Genomic DNA, 21,262 nt, shown 5'->3' on the forward strand with positions numbered 1-21,262 from the left:
GATTATACCATAAAAAAAGAGAGAGAATAGAGAAAGGAATAGAATTCTATAAAATTTGTGAAAGATATCTATTACATATGTAGGTGAATATATGGGCCATTCCATCAATTGGCGACATGGTTTTGTACCCGTGGTTCTCCGATTTTGACGAAACTTTAGAATATCATAATATAGACCAAAATAAGAATATCTGTAAACTTTTTAGTGGTCAAAGTTGCTTCATTGTTTTTTGGCGCGCAATTAAAACTGAGATCAAACAAAAAAATGACAATTTCTTTTATTTTTTAACGACCTCAAAATCGAGTGAAAAAAATTTTGTAAATATCCAATTTTATGTAAAAAAATCTCAGCTTTCTGATAAAAATATTTTCAAAATCCAGAAAAATTTTATAAATCCAAAAAAACATTTTTTTTTCAAAAATCCCGTTTTTTGTGCTTTTCCCCCAAATTTTTTTTCAAAATTGACTTTTTTATTCGATTCCTTGTTCAATTTTACATAAGAATCAGTGTTCAAAAATATGGGACTCTGAACCCATGAACAGCAAAAAAGATTCAAAGTTGTCGCTTAAAATAAAAAAAAACAACTTTTTTCCAAAAATCCCATTTTTTGTGGTTTTCCACCAACTTTTTTTCAAAATTGACTTTCCCATTCGATTCCTCGTTAAACTTTCTTGAACATAAGAATCAATGTTCAAAAGTATGGGACTCTGATCCCATGAACAGCCAAAAAAATGCAAAGTTGTCGCTATGCGGCGCATATTTTTATGAATGAAGACACTGATTTCTTCATTAATTCAAGTCTAAGAATACAATTTACTTGTTTACCTCCTTCACACAACCTTCTAAGCGAACAGACTGCGCCGTATAGCGACAACTTTGCATTTTCTTTGCTGTAAGTAACGAGTAACTTGCATATATACAGAATACAAAATGGAAGGATAAAACTTATACAGAGTTGCATTATTTGGTAGTACGATCTATTCGAGTTGTAATAGATAGTAACCGAGTACTTTTCAACACTCTTCCTCAACACGAGTAGATCGTCTACATTATTGTTGTTCAAAACCTAAAAGTTTTACAAATTTTTCATGTTTAATCTTACATAGATTCTTTGTAAGTACATCAGCTATCATATCATTGGTACAAATATATTTTACTTCAATTTGTTTCTTATTTATTGCTTCTCTTACAAAATGATACTTAATGTCTATGTGTTTGCTTCTTGAATGATATACTGGGTTCTTCGCTAACTGCTGTGCACTTAAGTTGTCACCGTAAACTCTGATCGGGTCATCTGAACGCTTATACCAATCTCTGCTATTAGGCGTCGTAGATATACCGCTTCCTTCGCAGCTGATGATAGCGCTATATATTCAGCCTCTGTACTACTGAGAGCTACGCTGCTTTGTCGCTTACTTTCCCATGAAATTTCACTACCGCCCAAGAAAAATACATACCCAGTGTATGATTTGCGGTCGAGACTGTTGCTGCGCCAATCGGCATCCGCAAACCCTTCTATTTGTTTGCCCGTACGACGGTATACTAACTTATAATCTTCAGTCATAGATAGGTATCGTAAAATATGCTTGATACCTGATTCATGCTCTTTATGAGGATTTTGATTTCTTTGAGCCAATTTAGAGACTGAGTGTAAAATATCTGGTCTCGTACAAATGGCTAAATACATTAATGCACCGATTGCTGACTGGTACTGCTTAACGTCAGCTTTACTACACGATTCACTGGTGCACCCAATTTGAAAACCCATGTCTAATGGCGTTTTCGCTGGTCGACAGCTGGTCATATTATATTTTTCTAAAATCTCTTTAACATACAATGATTGACCAACTTCTATGCTGCCTGTTTCGCCGTCTCTACTGATTTCCATCCCCAAAAAATATGAGATTCGACCTTTGTCGACACACTCGAAGTTATTTGCGATCTCTGCTTTGATTGTAAGAAGATCTTTCTTTGCTTGGCAACTTACGATCAAATCATCAACATATACAGCAATGAGACATAAATTACCTTGACTGCCCATTCTGTACAAACAATGTTCATTACAGCATGCTACGAAACCAATTCGCTTCAAGACTTCGTCCAACTTATAGTTCCACTCTCTTCCTGATTGTTTCAACCCATATATAGCTTTATTGAGCTTCAAAACACGTTCTGGAAATTTTTTGTCGACGAAATTTTCAGGTTGCTGCATATATACTACATCGCTTAGCTCACTGTTAAGATACGCGCTGCATACATCCATCTGATGTGTATACATTTTTAGTTCTGCTGCTAAGGGCAATACCATACGAATCGTAGCGTAACGCACCACTGGGGAAAATGTGTCAGTATAATTCACCCCAAATTTTTGACTGCATCCTTTTGCAACTAAACGCGCCTTAAAACGATTTATTTCTCCATTCTTGTCATGTTTTATGGTAAACACCCATTTGGAACCTATTGCTTTATCTTTGCTTGGTAAGACAACCAACTTCCATGTTTTATTGCGCACTAAAGCATCATATTCAAGTTTCATCGCTGTTGACCACTCGCTCGAATATTTACTGCTTTTAGCTTCGGCAACACTTTGAGGAATTTCGATTTCACATACATTTTGCATCATGTTAACTGTATTATACATCTTTTGGGGACGTCCTGGTTTTCCACTACGTACCAGCCTAGGTCTGCCTCGTCCTATTTGCGCAGGACACTCTTCCTGAATCGGAGATTCCCATAAACTTTCTTAATAATCGCTACCGGATTCACTAGATGCTTTCGTTTCTTCAAACTTGTCATCACTGTCGTCTGCTTCATCTACTCTCAAGTCACCAGATGTATCTTTTTCGATGATAGCCTTCGCGTCCTCAAACGTGTCAGAAAAATCTACCGCCTCATTTCTTTTAACTGATAAAAACGTTACGTCTCGTTTCTCTACGACCATACGCTGATCAGGGTCGTATAGGCGATATGCTTTCGATGTAAGCGAATACCCTACCATGATATATTTACCCTTTGGTTTAAACTTTGTATTATTTATTTTGTTCAATGCGATGGCTTCTGAGCTAAATGTTTTCAAAAAACTAACTATTGGTTTACGTCCTGACCATGCCTCATAAGGCGTCACATCATTTAATGCTTTTGTGGGTGACCTATTACGTAAGAACACCGCAGTAGCAACTGCCTCTGCCCATAAAAATTCATTAACTTCACTTTGCAATAACATGCTTCGTGCCATTTCCACAATGGTTCGATTTGCTCTTTCAGCAACCCCATTTTGCTCTGGAGTGTATGGCACCGTCAACTGCCTTTTTATACCACACTCACTCAAAAAATTATCAAAATCTTTGTTTACAAATTCACGTCCATTGTCACTACGAATCATTTTAATTCGTTTCTCAGTTTGCCTTTCTACTAAGTTTTTAAACATTTTAAATTTATTCAAGACTTCTTCTTTAGATTTTAAAAAATACACAAACATTCTCCTTGTTTTATCGTCTATAAAAGTTAAGAAATAACGAGCGCCTCCGAGAGACTTTGTACGAAAAGGACCACACACATCTGTATGCACTAGCCCTAAAATGTCTTTAGCACGATTTTCTGTATTTTTCGGAAACGATTTTGCTTTTATTTTGCATCTCGCACACACTTCACATACAATGTCTTTACCAAATGTCACTTTTTCCATACCTCGAACCATGCCTTTATTCACTAATTCCTGCAGACTACCATAATTTAAATGTCCGTATCGTTCATGCCATGATATCGCCTTATCGTTTGAATAATAAAAACACTTGTTATTTTCGCATTGAAATACGAAAAGTTTGTTCACTTTCTTTGCTTTTAATATTATTTCACTGCCATTCATTACCTTTGCACAGTTTTTATCAAAAATTACTTTTAGTCCATTCTCTACGGCTCTCGCGACTGACATGAAATTACTGCACATATTTGGCACAAATAAAACGTTTCGAAGAATAATGTCACTCTTTTGTGAACTTATTCGCACATTTCGTACAGCCGTAATAAATACACCAGCCAAAGAGATTTTCTCTTTATGCTGTTCTAATGAAATGAACAAATTTCTATTACTACACACATGCGATGTTGCTCCGCTGTCAAGAAGCCAGGTTGTGTTGTCGAACGCCTCTGCGTCCGCTGTTGCTAACCTCTTTGTTGACCTGTGATCGAAATTGTCTCTCTTTACGTTACAGTTCGCGGCGATATGAACGCGCTGCCCGCACTTAAAACACTTGATGTTTTGCAACTTCTTGTTACGGTTATTCGAAGATTTTTCCCCTTTTTCGGCGTTTTTCGACCACACTGCAAACTGTACCGCTTTTACACTGCTTCTTTCTTTCTGATTCTTCTAGAAGCTTCACTTTTAAAATGGCTAACGGCGGTAACGCGTCTCTTGTTTCTATAGCAACAACAAAATGTTCGTATGTTTTCGGCAGACTTGAAAGAAGAATAATTGTCACTAACTCATCTTTAATTTCAATGCCGACTTCTGATAACTTTTCAACAACCGATGTAAAATCATTTAAATATTTTGGCGTACCTTCATTGTCACTTAACTTCATATTCAACAGTTTCTTATATAACGACACTTTATGCACAGGCCCACTTGGCTGATGCAATTTTTCTAGCACTTTCCACGCTTCTGTAGATGACTTGCATTGCTTGATATGGCTAAGCTGCGACGCTTTCACACTTAGAGTTATTTTAGCCAATGCTTTTTCGTCGAGTGCTTCCCACTCACCCGCGTTTTCTTCATTTTTTCTCAATTTTTCGTTCACTATATGCCACAGTCCACCGTGTATAAGGACACTTTTCATTTGTATTTTCCACGAATCAAAATTCGTTTCGTCCAATTTTTCGATTTGGTACAACGAATTCATTTTTAAGTCTTTTAGCGCGACACACACGCTTTAGTATTTTAATGGAAAAAGCTCTTTTGAACGCGACACACACGTTTGCACAATTGAAACCATTACGTGGGAAAAACAATGTTCTGGGCCCATAACCTATGTTGGGGGTATAATTGAGGATCACCATATGTATAACACAAATGAAGAAAACTTGAAGTCACGTCTTTACTCACGGGCTTTTATTCAACGAGTAACTTGCATATATACAGAATACAAAATGGAAGGATAAAACTTATACAGAGTTGCATTATTTGGTAGTACGATCTATTCGAGTTGTAATAGATAGTAACCGAGCACTTTTCAACAATTATTATTATTATACATATTTTATAATTATATGTAACATTTTGTATTTTATTTTGTTTCTTTAAACAGGCGTAAATGTTGGCTCAAACGTTAGGTGTTTTTGGAGATTTAAATGAAAAAACACCTAAACACATTTCTGCGTGTGAGCGGCATTTTTCCAATGAAATACGTAACGCAAAAAAATTGCACCCGAGAGCCGTTATTGAGCCAATATTTAACGCCCCAAATTCTTTTTCTGAAAATCCAATTCAAATGGGCGTTGAAGATTTTTTTCCCCAAATGGAAGGATTCCTTTTTGAGGAGGAACTACTAAAGAGTAGTGAAAAAGCCGCGCAAACAGGTAGGGGTCTGACAGCAGGGACAGATAGAAAAAAAAATTGAGAGAAGAGAATAGGATTTTAAAAATAAAATTAGATGAAAAAGAACAGGAGAATAGAAGTTTAAAAGCTCAGTAGGTCCACTGGCAACTGAATTAGAAAGATGTAGGGAAATGTTAAGAAGTAGTTCATTTAGGGAAGAGTCAGATCCTCTTGAGATAGTTTGCAGCAAAGTTCCTCCTCAGTTAGCTGCTTGTATTAGAAGTAGTTTTTTAAATAGTAATCGCCAAAATCACGGCCGGCGATATGATCGTTTTTTTAAAACTTTAGCTTTGGGTGTATTTTTTTTGTCGCCAATCGCTTACCACTACCTAAAGCACCAACTTAGTTTTCCCTCAGAAAATACGTTACATAATTTTGTCGCAGATTGGCCTCGTTTCCCATTTGTCATTTGCAGTATGAAATGAAATTTGATAGGGTGATAGGTCTTGAAGATTGTGGCGATGAAAATCGCACATCTAGAATAGCCACAACTGCAATGACCATAATGGTGCAGGGTATAGGTGGGGAACCTTGGTCCTACCCGTTAGCTTATTTTTTTATTAGAGGCTCATGTAAAGGGGATGTCCTCAAGAAATATATTCTTGAAGCCATTATCCATCTTCAAAATATAGGGCTAGTTCTTTGCCATTTTGTTTGTGACCAGGGTACCAATTTTCAAAAATTAGCCAATTTGTTAGCTGTTCTAATGTCACGGCCTACAAACAGGCCCAGACTCCTAAAGAAACAGCCTCGGATGAGAGACCCCCCTTTTGATGACGACCATGGCAAACGGAATAAGGACTACGATTTGAGGGCATGCACCTGGAATGTCCGGACCCTTAATTGGGAAGGTGCCGCTGCCCAGCTGGTTGATGTCCTCGCAAAAATAAAGGCTGACATCACCGCCGTCCAAGAAATGCGATGGACGGGACAAGGACAGAGACGAGTAGGTCCTTGTGACATTTACTACAGTGGCCATATAAAGGAGCGCAAGTTTGGTGTTGGATTCGTGGTGGGAGAGAGACTCCGTCGCCGAGTACTATCATTCACTCCGGTGAATGAACGTCTAGCCACAATCCGCATCAAAGCGAGGTTCTTCAACATATCGCTGATTTGCGCCCACGCCCCGACGGAAGAGAAGGACGATGTGACCAAAGACGCCTTCTATGAGCGCTTGGAGCGCGCTTATAAGAGCTGCCCCCGCCACGATGTCAAAATCGTGCTTGGCGACTTTAACGCCAGGGTGGGCAAAGAAGGTATATTTGGCACTACGGTCGGTAAATTCAGCCTCCACGACGAAACATCCCCAAATGGGTTGAGGCTGATTGACTTCGCCGGGGCCCGAAATATGGTTATCTGTAGTACTAGATTCCAGCACGAAAAAATTCATCAAGCTACCTGGCTGTCTCCGGATCGAAAAACTACCAACCAGATCGATCATGTTGTGATAGACGGAAGACACGTCTCCAGTGTTTTAGATGTGCGTGCGCTCCGAGGTCCTAACATCGACTCGGACCACTATCTTGTTGCAGCCAAGATTCGCACCCGCCTCTGTGCAGCAAAAAACGCACGCCAACAAACACAAGGAAGGTTCCACGTCGAAAAGCTGCAATCACAACAGACAGCCGAACGATTTTCTACTCGGCTTGCACTCCTGCTCTCTGGGAGCACTAGTCAATAGTATAAAGGTATAAGACATAAGGGAACTGTGGGACGGCATTTCAAATTCCTTACGTACAGCTGCAACCGAAACCATTGGTTTTCGGAAAGAGCAAAAGAACAGCTGGTACGACGAGGAGTGCCGTGTCGCAGCGGAGAGAAAACAGGCTGCCTACCTCGCAACGTTGCGATCGACCACTACACGTGCGGGATGGGATAGATACCGAGAGTTGAAGAGGGACGCGAGACGCATTTGCAGACAGAAGAAGAAAGAGGCCGAAATGCGCGAGTACGAAGAGCTTGATAAGCTGGCCGACAGGGGTAATGCTCGAAAATTCTACGAAAAAATGAGGCGGCTTACAGAAGGTTTCAAGACTGGAGCATACTCTTGTAGAACCCCCAAAGGTGATCTAGTCACTGATGCCCAGAGCATAGTTAAATTATGGAGGGAACACTTCTCCAGCCTGCTGAATGGCGGTGAACGCACAACACCAGGAGAAGGAGAACCCGATTCCCCAATCGATGACGATGGAGCAGACGTTCCATTACCCGACCATGAAGAAGTTTGAATAGCAATTGCCCGCCTCAAGAACAACAAAGCGGCAGGGGCTGACGGACTACCGGCCGAGCTATTCAAACACGGCGGCGAAGAACTAATAGGGAGCATGCATCAGCTTCTTTGTAAAATATGGTCGGACGAAAGCATGCCCAACGATTGGAATTTAAGTGTGCTATACCCAATCCATAAAAAAGGAGACCCCACAATCTGCGCCAACTACCGTGGGATTAGCCTCCTCAACATCGCATATAAGGTTCTATCGAGCGTATTGTGTGAAAGATTAAAGCCCACCGTCAACAAACTGATTGGACCTTATCAGTGTGGCTTTAGACCTGGAAAATCAACAACCGACCAGATATTCACCATGCGCCAAATCTTGGAAAAGACCCGTGAAAGGAGAATCGACACACACCACCTCTTCGTCGATTTCAAAGCTGCTTTCGACAGCACGAAAAGGAGCTGCCTTTATGCCGCGATGTCTGAATTTGGTATCCCCGCAAAACTAATACGGCTGTGTAAACTGACGTTGAACAACACGAAAAGCTCCGTCAGGATCGGGAAGGACCTCTCCGAGCCGTTCGATACCAAACGAGGTTTCAGACAAGGCGACTCCCTATCGTGCGACTTCTTCAACCTGCTCCTGAAGAAAATAATTCGAGCTGCAGAACTAAACAGAGAAGGTACCATCTTCTATAAGAGTGTACAGCTGTTGGCCTATGCCGACGATATTGACATCATCGGCCTCAACACCCGCGCCGTTAGTTCTGCTTTCTCTAGGCTGGACAAGGAAGCACAGAAAATGGGTCTGGCAGTGAACGAGGGCAAAACGAAATATCTCCTGTCATCAAACAAACAGTCGTCGCACTCGCGACTTGGCTCTCACGTCACTGTTGACAGTCATAACTTTGAAGTTGTAGATAATTTCGTCTATTTAGGAACCAGCATTAACACCACTAATAATGTCAGCCTGGAAATCCAACGCAGGATTGCTCTTGCCAACAGGTGCTACTTCGGACTGAGTAGGCAATTGAAAAGTAAAGTCCTCTCTCGACGAACAAAAGCTAAACTCTGTAAGTCGCTCATAATTCCCGTCCTGCTATATGGTGCAGAGGCTTGGGCGATGACAGCAACCGATGAGTCGACGTTACGAGTTTTCGAGAGAAAAATTCTGCGAAAGATTTAGGGTCCTTTGCGCATTGGCCACGGCGAATACCGCATCCGATGGAACGATGAGCTGTACGAGATATTTGACGACATTGACATAGTTCAGCGAATTAAAAGACAGCGGCTACGCTGGCTAGGTCATGTTGTCCGGATGGATGAAAACACTCCAGCTCTGAAAGTATTCGACGCAGTACCCGCCGGAGGAAGCAGAGGAAGAGGAAGACCTCCACTCCGTTGGAAGGACCAAGTGGAGAAGGACCTGGCTTCGCTTGGAATATCCAATTGGCGCCACGCAGCGAAAAGAAGAAACGACTGGCGCGCTGTTGTTAACTCGGCTATAATCGCGTAAGCGGTGTCTACGCCAATTAAGAAGAAGAATGTCACGGCCTTTTTTCAACGTTAATGGTAAGGAAATATGTTTTTTTACGATAGCCCCCATTTATTAAAATGTAGTCGAAACTGCTTACAAAATATGAAAAATAAAGTTGATTATAAAAATAGTCGCGTATGTTGGTCAGATATAGTTCATTTTTATAAACAGGACTCGAAGTCGAGTTATCGGCGTGCGCATAAATTAACCGATGCTCATATTTACCCCAATACCTTTCAAAAAATGAAAGTTAAATTCGCGTCTCAAGCGTTAAGTAATACGGTCGCTTCAGGTATGCTTTCTCTTTACAGCTCGGGGCCTTAAGCTCAAATAGTATGAGTTTTATTAATACCGCGGATTTCGTTTCTTTTTTCAATAAATTATTCGATGTTTTTAATAGTAGTTTCACAGAGGCCATTGTACCCACTAAAAAAGTTTTTATAAGTTCCCCAGAGCAAAACCAGTTTTTAGATGAGGCAGAAAAGTTTTAAAAACAATTCGGGTCGTAGATGAGTTAGGAAACAACATAACAAATAATTTAAATTTTATTAAGGAGTGGTTAATTAATATTAATAGTTTAAGACGATTGTGGCAATTGCTGTCACACTCAGGATTTCCTTACCTAAAGACAAGACGACTATGTCAGGACAGCTTAGAGCATTTTTTTGGTCAGATTAGAAGTAGGGGAGGTACTAGAGTTACACCTTTCATGTTCTCTAGTTTATTTAGGAAGTCGTGGGGTTTACGTTACGTAAATATCGTAACAAAAGGTAACTGTGAGCTGCCTTAAGAACCCGAAGCCACAGTTATTTCAGAACATAGCCATTATGTTCTTCAATGTGTGCAATGATTCCGTTTTAAGTGACCTTTCTTGACAGGATTTCCAGGGTTTACCACGGCCCGAACACTCCATTGTTAGATCCATTACTTTAGATAGTCGTTTAGAAATTAACTTTTTAAAAGAAAATGCTTTGCGAAAAGAAGAAAGGACTGGCGCACTGTTGTTAACTCGGCTATAATCGCGTAAGCGGTGTCTACGCCAATTAAGAAGAGACACATGCCTCTTGCCATTACCTTATTTAGGAGATAAAATTCCTTCTGATGAATTAATCTTCATACACCAAAACCGGATCGATAAATGCAACTTAGTGAAGCCGCCTCAAGAATTTGTTGCATTTATTAATAATTTAGAAATAAAATTTGTTGAGGAATTTGACAGAAATTGTCATAAAATAGGATTAGGTGAATTTCTTTTTGTTAAATTAAAAGATATTAGGCCCTTCTTGTGTTGTGAGGACTGTGACCCAAAGGTAGTTGCTCTATTTATTAGAATTAGAATTTATTTTGTGACAAAATTTTTAAATAAATATTTATCTCTACCCAATTTTAAGAATAAAATTTTGTGTGTTTCACATTTGTAGTTTTTATCTTCCTTTTTTAGTGGTTGCAGTGAGCTAAATATTTTATACTAAAATAATATTTCTTAAGCAGATTCGCATTAAGAGGCTCTAAAATTAGAACGATAAAGATTAGAAAATTTTTAATTACAAATTAGAATTTGGGGCTTAAATATTGGCATTTGTATATACGTTTATTTTTATAGTTTTAAGTATTATATAATTATACTGTGATATGAAGTGATATTGTTTTTGTTAATTTTTTTATACTATTATATATGAATTGTTATCGTTTTGTTTCTTTCATTTTTTTATGTAAATAAATTTTTAATGGGTGATATAGGCCTACTGGGGAACCGAGCACCCAAAAATAACTTCGGTGGTGTGGAAATAGCGAATTGGGTGTTTTATTTAAAATGCCCAAAAAATAGCTTTTTTTCTGATCTGGCTACAATGACAAATGTCATAAAAACGCTAATTTTGAGGCGCTCGCACACTGGAATAATTTGGACATCCCTTTATTCCTGGCAGAATGGTTGCGGCAATACTGACGTTGTACACAAATTAAAGAGCGGTAATTTACTTCATATCGGAATTGTACAGTTGTGTGAACATAAAGAGGTAAACAAAATTTGCAGATTTTAGAGTTTCACAATAATATTGGTTTTTATTTGCTTTTGCATGGTGGAAAATTGTAATCACTGTTATTAAAAAATTATATAAGTTATACTTGTATCTAAAACAAATTTTATTAAGAAAACAGCACATTTTAAAACTTCACAACACCTTATGGTTGTTCCTATTGTGTTCACACCACTGTACATGCGATAGAACAGTAATGGTGGTGATGCCAGTTGTAAAAATTAATTTTAGCTACAATTGGAAAAACTTTTCTCAAGTTGTGGGCTTTTATACGTACATATGCAAGGCAGTTTTATATATCTGCATACATATATAAAAAAAAGATACTTGTTACTATGATATATAATTTGCTTAAACATATTGTAGTTCCATTTAATGAAAATGCTTATATATGTAAATATATATTAAATATATGTATATATAAATACAGTGAAACTTCGATAAGTCGTAACCTCGATAAGCGAAAAACCTTGATATTTCATAGTATTCCTTCGGTCCCTAGAAAAATTCGCGAAAAATGCATGTATTTCGGTCCCTTTGATAACTCGTATTTTTCTTGAGACAAAAATTGAAAAATGTGTATCAAAAGCCTCTACAACTCGTATTTTTTTCACAAAAAACCGTACGACTATTAAAAACTGTTTTCGAGCTTGCGGTTTTGTTAAAGATCGAAATGTAGTAGTAATCAGCGAAGATGTACTTCACATAGCAGAGTGGGCTTGTGTTCCACAAAATGCAAAAACACGTGTAAACTTTGATGACTACATTCATGTTGATGATGAGTTGGTGATTACTGGAAGCCTCAATGATGATGAAATTCTGGGTTTCGAAAACATCGACGATGAAAACGATGAAACATTTGAAATTCCCTCAGTTTCCACAAAGGTTGCGAAAGCTTCAATTGAAAATTTGCGTGTTTTTGTCATGGCATCAAATGTTGAAGACACAATTTTTTATGACATTGTAAACATTGATAATGCCATAGATAAAAAACGCCAAAATAATGTCCGTCAAAAACATATTACGGATTTCTTTTAAAATGAACACTTTTCTTAATTTTTTTTGTACAAATTTTCAAAATACATACTTACATATGTTGATTGAATAACATACATATGTACTTTATATTTTAAAATTTAAATATGTACAATCATTTCTTGTTTTTTATGTAAAATTGAAAAAATAAATAAAAAAAACTCTATAATTCGTATATTCTGTATGTTGCCTCTATAAGTTGTATAACTTGATAACTTGAAAAACTCCGTAACTCGTATTTAAATTGTGGTCCCTTGCAAATACGAGTTATCGAAGTTTCACTGTATATATTAATATTTGTGATACTTTCAGTTTGGTTCTTTTATCAAAATATTCAAAGAATTGAGGTTTTTTTCTATAATTGTTCAGTTTAGTTTTAAAAATCTAAGTTGCCTCTGGAAATATATTAAAATAATAATACGCGCTATAGAAAAGGAACAAATATTTCCAATAATATAAAAAAACTTCAAATAAAAATATATTTGCGCGGTATGGCATTATTGATTGAGAGTGGCTAAGCACACAAATAGGATACAAACGCTAATGGCAGAAACATAGAATTCCGCTTCTCCCTTCGTTACGAGCGGCAAGCGTTTTGTTCTCATTTTCATTCTAACAATGTTGTCATTACTGAATACGATGTAGTTTTATACACATCTAACTTTTCAATTAGGTATAATTTTTCATAATATAAAATATCAAAACTGAAATCAAACTATTAAAAATAGTTTATATATTTTTAAATAATAGCATTCGACTCTGATTTTGAGTTAGTTTAAGAAAATTTCGAACATATTGAAGACATTTTTATAATTTCTACTGTATATCGAGATTGGCAACCCTGCGTTGTGAGAGAGCAATCTGCTGACGCGTTTCTACGGGGAAAACCCCAAATTGTTGGAAATTCTATGGTAAGCGGGCGATAGAAGCGGTGTTGGCTTATCATTCACATTGCGCTCTCATAAGATTCATTTGGGCATATGTTTTTGAAGAAACATGGTTCATAAACTGAAGTTATTATTAAAATTACTTTTTTTCACGAAGTTTAAGGAAATAACCTGGTTTGAAACTTTTAGATTCGAAAATTATATCTATGTTTGGAAGTACTTACCTACACTTGTGAATAATTTTTTTTAATAATGAAATTAAACAAACATGAAATAACACTGTGGAACATTTTTGGGATTATTTTCTGGGGGGTGAGAAATTCCAAGTCAGAGTGATGGTACTAGGTCAGTATAGTAAAACCCTCAAAGGGTTTGGCGTTCGTATGTGTCAATTTTTTTTATGACCTTTTAAATTTTTTCCTTATCTTGATGTTTTTTCGCTTAGTTGTTAACATTTTGGCAAAAACGTAGTTTAACATAACTCGCGAACCACTATTATCTATTTTTCCAATCCATTAGACGGTTGTAGCAGCTTTTACACACTATATTTGGTACCCAATTTTCGTTTACTATAACATAAGAAAAAATTTAAAAGGTCATAAAAAAAAACTTACACATACGAACGCCAAACCCTTTGAGAGTTTTACTTTACTGACCTAGCACCATCACCCTGACTTGGAATTTCTCACCCCCCAGATTAGCTGTTGTACTGTGAAATTTAAAAGGTCATAAAGAAAAACTGACACATACGAACGCCAAACCCTTGGAGGGTTTTACTATACTGACCTAGTACCATCACCCTGACTTGGAATTTCTGACCCCCCAGATTAGCTGTTGTACTGTGTAAGTAGTAGGTTATCTGATTTAAATTTTGGTACAATAATGCTTGTAGCTACAGCAAATGAGATTAAACCAAACATAGAATATTATTTGAAATAAACTAAATTAAATGCTGTTATAAAGACATTAAAAAAATGATAACTAAAATAAAATATTTATTATACTTTTTGTTATTTGTCTTACATTTTATAAATTTATAGTAGTTACAAATAAATTTAAAATTGTTAGGCAATTTTACAGTTAGTACCCACATTTCAACTTCCCATATATGCGCACATACTCTCATTTGTAAACATGGTGTGATAAAATACGTTGCTTTCATTTGTAAATATGGAGCGGTAAAATACTCTCACTTCCCTCTTCATGTTTGCCCGCGATGATCCGCTCATCTAGCCCTCAAAATGTGCACTCGTGCCCGAACGGGCAAAATGCCACTGAGGGCTAATATGCCCACCCCTGACTTAGAGCATTAAGATCAAAATACTGTAAACAAATTTTGTAAACCGTGTGTGTATAGCAGAATTCGTCACTGCCCTTTCCTTAAAGAGAAGCATATACTTACTTCGGCTGGGATAGATGGGTACAATGTGGGCAATGGTGCCTCTTCTAATTCAATTTCCTGCGGCATATTCTGATTTTGTTTTCTTAATTTTGCATATACATATGTAGCTTTATAAATGGATTTTGAGTAACATATTTAGAGTATAAGAATAACAAAATAAGTGCGGTGGTTATAATAATTATTATTATAATATATAAAGTGTGGTGTTGTTTTGTGAAATGAGTTTGACAATATCGTTGTGTTGTACAGTTTTGATTTTTGTTATGTAAACACACGACACAATACTTTTTTAATTTTATTGAAATTTGCTGCTTTTAGATTTTTAGGAATATTAAAGAATTATAGTATAGATGCACAGCAAAGAGACGTTAACATTTCAAGTGACATTTTACCATAGACAATTTTTTTTGAGTGAATACTGACAAATATTTACACTATAACTATCAAACTACATCTGTCGTTTTTTTTTTTTTACGATGGCCATGGTTAGGAAAAGAAGAAGAACTACATCTGTCATCGAGAAAATAAAGAATTCAAACAACTATAATACATATAGTTATAGTGAAGCTATATATCCCTCAACTCCTTAAAATGCATTGTCCGTTTTGTAAAAAGTGGATGGAACGGCAGAAAAAAAATAATAACTGTCCAGATTGTATTAAATTATTATTAAGATGCGACGAATGCTACAACATAATCGCTGTTACCTTCAGATTTTGTACCAAGTGTGGTAAGAATGTAGAACGAATAATACGCGTGAACAGGGCAAAAGTACAAAAAAATATATTAAAGCAAAAGCTGCTATCTAAACCAAAACACGTTTCTACAATGCCATCTTCATCATCTGAGGAGACATTCTGTGAATTAAATTTATCGGCCGAAGACATACAGGACATTCAAGTTATTGAAGACAGCCAAAAGCCCAACATCAAGAATGTTCTGGTAGATATTGATGTTATTGAAGACAGCCAGCAGCTCAACATTGATAATGTTCTGATCGAATCAGATTTGTCCGAGTCGCCTAGTACTTCCACCATATTATCATGTCCTGGCGAGCCAAGTGGTTCCCAAGTAGATGGAGCCAAGTTGATGGAAATAAAGAGTTACTAATACACGTTGACATTAAGGATCCAAATGCACATATTATATACATATTAAGTCATTTATTTATATTTATACACTTCATATACAAAAATTTAAAATTTTCTTGGATGTGCTCGTTTCTGGACTGTGAACATGATAAACAAATCTTTGCTTAAATTAAATACAACACAGTTATGATCATATACAGTTAATTAATATAGTGCTTTCTGGTAGACAATATTTTTAGTTTTTTTTTTTGCGGTGCGTAAATAAATAAGGATGTTGGTTTTCCGACACGCGAACACGCAACGTATAATTGTCCATGTGCGAAACAGGGAAACTCTAAGTTTATTCCGCAAACTTGCAACGATTGGCCTTGCGATTTATTTATGGTCATCGCAAACGCCAGACGCACGGGAAATTGCAACCTCTTAAAATCAAATGGCAAATCCGTTGGAATCATAGGTATTCGTGGGATTAAGACATCCTCTCCTTTGTATTTTCCTTTGATTATTTTAGCTTCGATGATGTTATTCATGAGTTTCTTCACAACCAATCTCGTTCCATTGCAAAGTCGAGGTTGATTAATATTACGCAGCATGATGACAACTGACCCTACTTTTAATTTCAAATTATATGGTGGTAGTCCAGGCAAGTCCAATGAATTTAAAAATTCTGTAGGATAGTTGACTACGTCATCCTGGTTTGTGGCCGTGTCAACTGATTTGTACGTAAACAACTCTCCTGGAAGGAAATTCTGAATGGTAGCATTGAGATCATCGACATCTTTGTTTTTTGCTGCCAATATTGCTCGTTCACTTAGCCAATCGTGGTTATTATATTGTTGTTTAATGTCCGGAAAAACACGCTGAATAAGCTCCTTTTTCGATTCTGTGAAGTGACAGAAATCTGTGGGAAAAGTCATTAATCCGGTCGAGCTGTCAACTGCGACCTTACCATTGCCAATATCCAGCAACTGCTTCGAAAACACAGTCGCAGTTTGATCTTGTTGCAAAAACACTCGCATGTTAGTAGTTAATTGTAGTGTCTTTACGTGCCGCCACAAATTTGATGATTTTAGACATGCGTTTATTTCGTCAGCAACAGTCGATCGAGGAATTACTGGAAGAGTCTGACGAAAATCACCTGACAACAGTATCATAGCTCCACCAAAAATGTTTTGGTTATCACGTAAATCTTTTAACGTCCTATCTAGTGCCTCCAGCGACCTCTTGTGGGCCATTGTGCATTCGTCCCAAATTATCAATTTGCATACTTGGAGAGTCTTCGCCATAGCGCTATTTTTGGCAATGTTGCAAACTGGCGTTTCGTTGATATGCATGTTTAATGGTAATTTTAAGGCTGAATGTGCAGTTCGTCCGCCTTCTAATAAAGTTGCTGCTATTCCAGATGAAGCCAACGCTAGGGCTACCTCATTTTGCGATCGGATCTTTGCTAATAGCAATGAAATTAGGAACGTTTTCCCAGTACCCCCAGGAGAATCAAGAAAGTAAATCCCCCCAGACCCACTGTTTACAGCTTGTGTTAAACGATCGTACGCAATCCTTTGTTCTTCGTTCAATTGCGGAACAGTTGTGCGAACTGCTTCGGTCATAGCTTGAGTATCGTACTGGAGTTCTCTTTGCAACTCATGGTTTAATGCATCTTGCATAGCACGATTGGGTGCTGTCAGGCCCAAACACGACAATACTTTATTTGCCATCAACAAACACATATCTTCTATTATGATCAATGTGTCATTGTAAATCTCTGCCGTAATTTCCAATGTAGGATTCAAAGTTTCACAACGCACGCGATGCAACACATCCTCAGACATGTCATCCCTATATTTCATCCACAAATCATTCGGATTTGAGGGGAAACATGTCGATATTATAATCGCAAACAGTGTGCGAATTTGATGCGGCGATGAAGATATCACGGAATCCTTGAGCGTATCATCCCAATGCGAATCGTTTTCAAGCAACCGTAATAATTGACACGCCTCACGGTAAGTCGCACACAGATGTCCATCAACTGTTCGCAATTGTTGAAAAGATGTCGGACCAGGAACATTCACCAATAACAATCTAAGATAATAACATTCATCGTTATTAGGATGTACTGTATATATACGGCCTATAGCATCTGTGGCAAATACATTTTCATATCCTTCAAGTGGTGTTCCTTGTTTACGACGCTGAAAAGACTTTGATGATGCGTTCCATGTGTAGTAGCGCGGCATATCAGCATACAGCAAAGTGCGAGCGAATTGATCAGTTGCACAAATTGAGAAGAAACCTGTCAATGTGGTCACAGGTGGACGTGCCGCTCTATCCACAGCGTTGTTTGGGTTGAAATACACTCGTTGTCCATTTTCTAAATGAACTGCCAAATGCAATACAGTGGGATGTCTTTCATGAATTGCAAACGAAAATATGCGCCAAATAGCCTCATTGCTGCTTACATAGCGACCCATCTGATAGTGAGACACTTCATCATTTGTGTTTGTTACTGCGAACATGGCCATGTCGCTACCTTTGTTAACATATTTACATATGTACTTTATGGATTTCACAGAGTTACAAAATTCCACGTTGATGTGAGCTTCAAAAGTTTTGGACAATATGGGCGAGAACGGCACAATCCAACGATTGTCTACATGAAAATCTTGTCCTTTTATCTTGACATCTACAGATCGTCCACCGTCCTCAACTGATCGCCGACGATACAATGGGTAACCATCGATTCCCGAGATGGTTTCAGCAAGCAAGTTTCTCGGGTACCGTTTGGAGCACTTGCCGTCGATCATACAGGGTGAGCTGTTGTTGAAAACTCCGCAAGGTCCATGTATCATGTGTTTAGTTACTATCGTATGCAATTTTGGGTCAACCGTTTCATCAGGAATTTCGGCTGAAATAATGGAATCAATTTCTTCTGGCCTTATTTTGTCAACCAACCAGACTAATATATGAGCATGTGGCAAACCACGCTTTTGCCACTCAACAGAGTACATCCAACAACGTACTTGGCCATACACACGATGCTTTGTAATGAAATTCATTAAAGATTTTAATTTTTGCTTGTAAACTCTGGCTGTGATGTCATGCCTATCAAGTGGTGTTTGGTTGTGTAGCAGTTCTTTTTTTATTTCAATCCATTGTGGGTTACAGGTGAATGTAATAAATAGGTCTGGACGGCCATACTTTCGAACATAAGACATCGCATCTTGAGCGTACTCGTGCATGTGGCGCGGGCTTCCGATGTAAGTGGCCGGTAAAATTGTCATTCTTCCTACATTATTTACATTGCCGTCAGCATTGATTGCATCGCGAAGATGAATGTACTCTTCAGATCGAAGCTGCTGTTGGTTAAGACGGATGTATGTCAATCTTTCAGTCTCAATTTTGACGTACATGTCCACTGCATACTGATGAAAGAGCCGTTGACACATCAAAATGTGATTTACTTCACCTTCACGGATCATGAGTCTGTATGCATAATAATTCATGGCACTGACTTTTTTGTGTGTATCAGCACCTGGAAGTACATATGATAAAAAAATACATTTATATATTGAACATATAAAATATTTTATTTTGTATAATCTAATTACCTGTTGTTGGATTAACCATTTTGATATTAAAATGGTACCCATCTTCTCCCTGCCAGAAAATTAATGGGTATTGTAAAGCATCATAAGCTCTATGCGTTTCATATACACGTTTCAATTCATTGTTCCGGCGATGAAGTACAATATCTCTTGATTGCAAATTCTCTCCAACAACGACAATAGCCACTTCATCTATTGTCGGTGAATTAAACCTCCTTGCATGCTCTCCAGCAGGTGTTTTGTCGGCTCTTATTACAATATTATGGCTGTCTGATGGCATCCGATCCAGTGCCATTTTGAACATCTTCACTAATTCATTATTCTCGTGAAGAAATGTTTGCAGTTGTTGGACAATGATTCGCTTGACGGTTGGATTATGACCACAACGTGTATCAACTTCCACATCTTGATTGCCCATAAAATAAATTTGCAAAAATTTATGATCTGCATCTGGCACTGGCAGCATTGCCCCCAGTAGGTGATGAATTTGTCCTTGTATCTGTAATTGTTTAAGAACTGGTTAAATTAATTGTGATACAAATACAAATTAGAATTTCACTAAAACAATTATGGTATACTACCTTGAAAGTAGGCATGAACCCGTCTTGTACTATATGCGTTGCACCAAACGATGTCATTTGGAAGCAATTATTATATTTTTGGATGTTAGCCAAGAAGTGTTTAGACTCACTTTCCATCCCATTAACTAATGAGTGTAACGGTTCAGGTGGTGGAACCAATTGAGGCAATTGTACATTGCCACCAGCACAACATAATCCTGCAGGTTCACTACTGTACTTTAATGCTTTACAATGTTGACAAATGATTGACATTTCTCCAATCGTCACAGATTTGTCGGCACTATAATCAAATTCCGGATCGTAGGAAAATGCTCCTCGTTCGAGGTTTACAGGAGCATTGCGTCTGCGGAATCGATTAAATTCGTTATCCCGTGCTCGCTGCTGTTGTGATCGATGTGCACGAACTCGTTCCATTCTCCCCCTATCCACTTGATAGTTATTTACTCTTGAACGTAATTCTCCCATACTTGTACGACTGTTATCATTATCAGCATCTCGCTGGTCATTAGTGCGGTTGGAGCGTAAAGTAGCTCGTTGCACATTTACACGACTTCGACGACCTATGTCAGGTCGTTTTCTTTTCCTCGGCATTGTAAGCAGCGAGAAGAAAATCACTTTTAGCAGTATTTCAATATTTCTCCAATTAAATGTTTCTTTTTTTTAACATGAGATGACAAAACCAAGGATGTTAAAGTAGGAGCGCAGCAAAAAGTCTCTAACATGAGATGACAAAACCAAGGATGTTAAAGTAGGAGCGCAGCAAAAAGTATCTACATGTATGTACAAAACAATGTAACGTTCGGATACACGTGCTTTTTATATGAGATGACAAAACAATGGAACGTTCGGATACACTTATTACTTTCTTATTTCTCCAATTAAATGTTTCTTTTTTTAACATGAGATGACAAAACCAAGGATGTTAAAATAGGAGCCCAGCAAAAAGTCTCTAAATTTATGGACAAAACAATGTAACGTTCGGATACACGAGCTTTTTACATGAGATGACAAAACAATGGAACGTTCAGATACACTTATTACAGGGCATCTCGACAGGATAGAATTTATAGAATACTAACTGTTATTGCCATTGCCAAATCTGTATGTGGGCATTTGCTATCATGATATAATCATTTGCGCAAAAGCGTAAATGTCGTCGGGTAGGTAGCTGATGTAGGGCACGTTTTGAGCTCTTGAACTCCTTAAATCTTTTGTGTGGAACATAAAAAAAGGATAAATATCCTTTTATTTACAAATGTATTTCTGGGAAAAATAAG

At 37.6% G+C, this 21,262-nt stretch overlaps 1 protein-coding gene and 1 long non-coding RNA gene across 2 annotated transcripts in view; both read right to left on the minus strand.

The window, feature by feature from the left end:
* Window positions 1-8,093: 8,093 nt before the first annotated feature.
* LOC126764341 (uncharacterized) overlaps window positions 8,094-21,262 on the minus strand; it is a 473,995-nt gene continuing 460,826 nt past the window's right edge. The window contains exon 3 of the long non-coding RNA XR_007667954.1: window positions 8,094-8,122. This is a non-coding gene — a long non-coding RNA (uncharacterized LOC126764341). The remainder of the gene's footprint in view (window positions 8,123-21,262) is intronic.
* LOC126764040 (uncharacterized) lies at window positions 15,281-20,084 on the minus strand. Its single transcript, XM_050481767.1, has 2 exons — window positions 19,408-20,084; window positions 15,281-19,331 (listed from the first exon to the last, which is right to left on the minus strand). Exons 1-2 carry the CDS (start codon window positions 19,868-19,870, stop codon window positions 16,000-16,002), a joined length of 3,795 nt encoding a protein of 1,264 aa, XP_050337724.1. The 5' UTR covers window positions 19,871-20,084; the 3' UTR covers window positions 15,281-15,999.

The sequence above is a fragment of the Bactrocera neohumeralis genome, unplaced genomic scaffold, assembly GCF_024586455.1.
Source record: "Bactrocera neohumeralis isolate Rockhampton unplaced genomic scaffold, APGP_CSIRO_Bneo_wtdbg2-racon-allhic-juicebox.fasta_v2 cluster09, whole genome shotgun sequence".
In the NCBI taxonomy this organism is placed as follows: Eukaryota; Metazoa; Arthropoda; class Insecta; order Diptera; family Tephritidae; genus Bactrocera; species Bactrocera neohumeralis.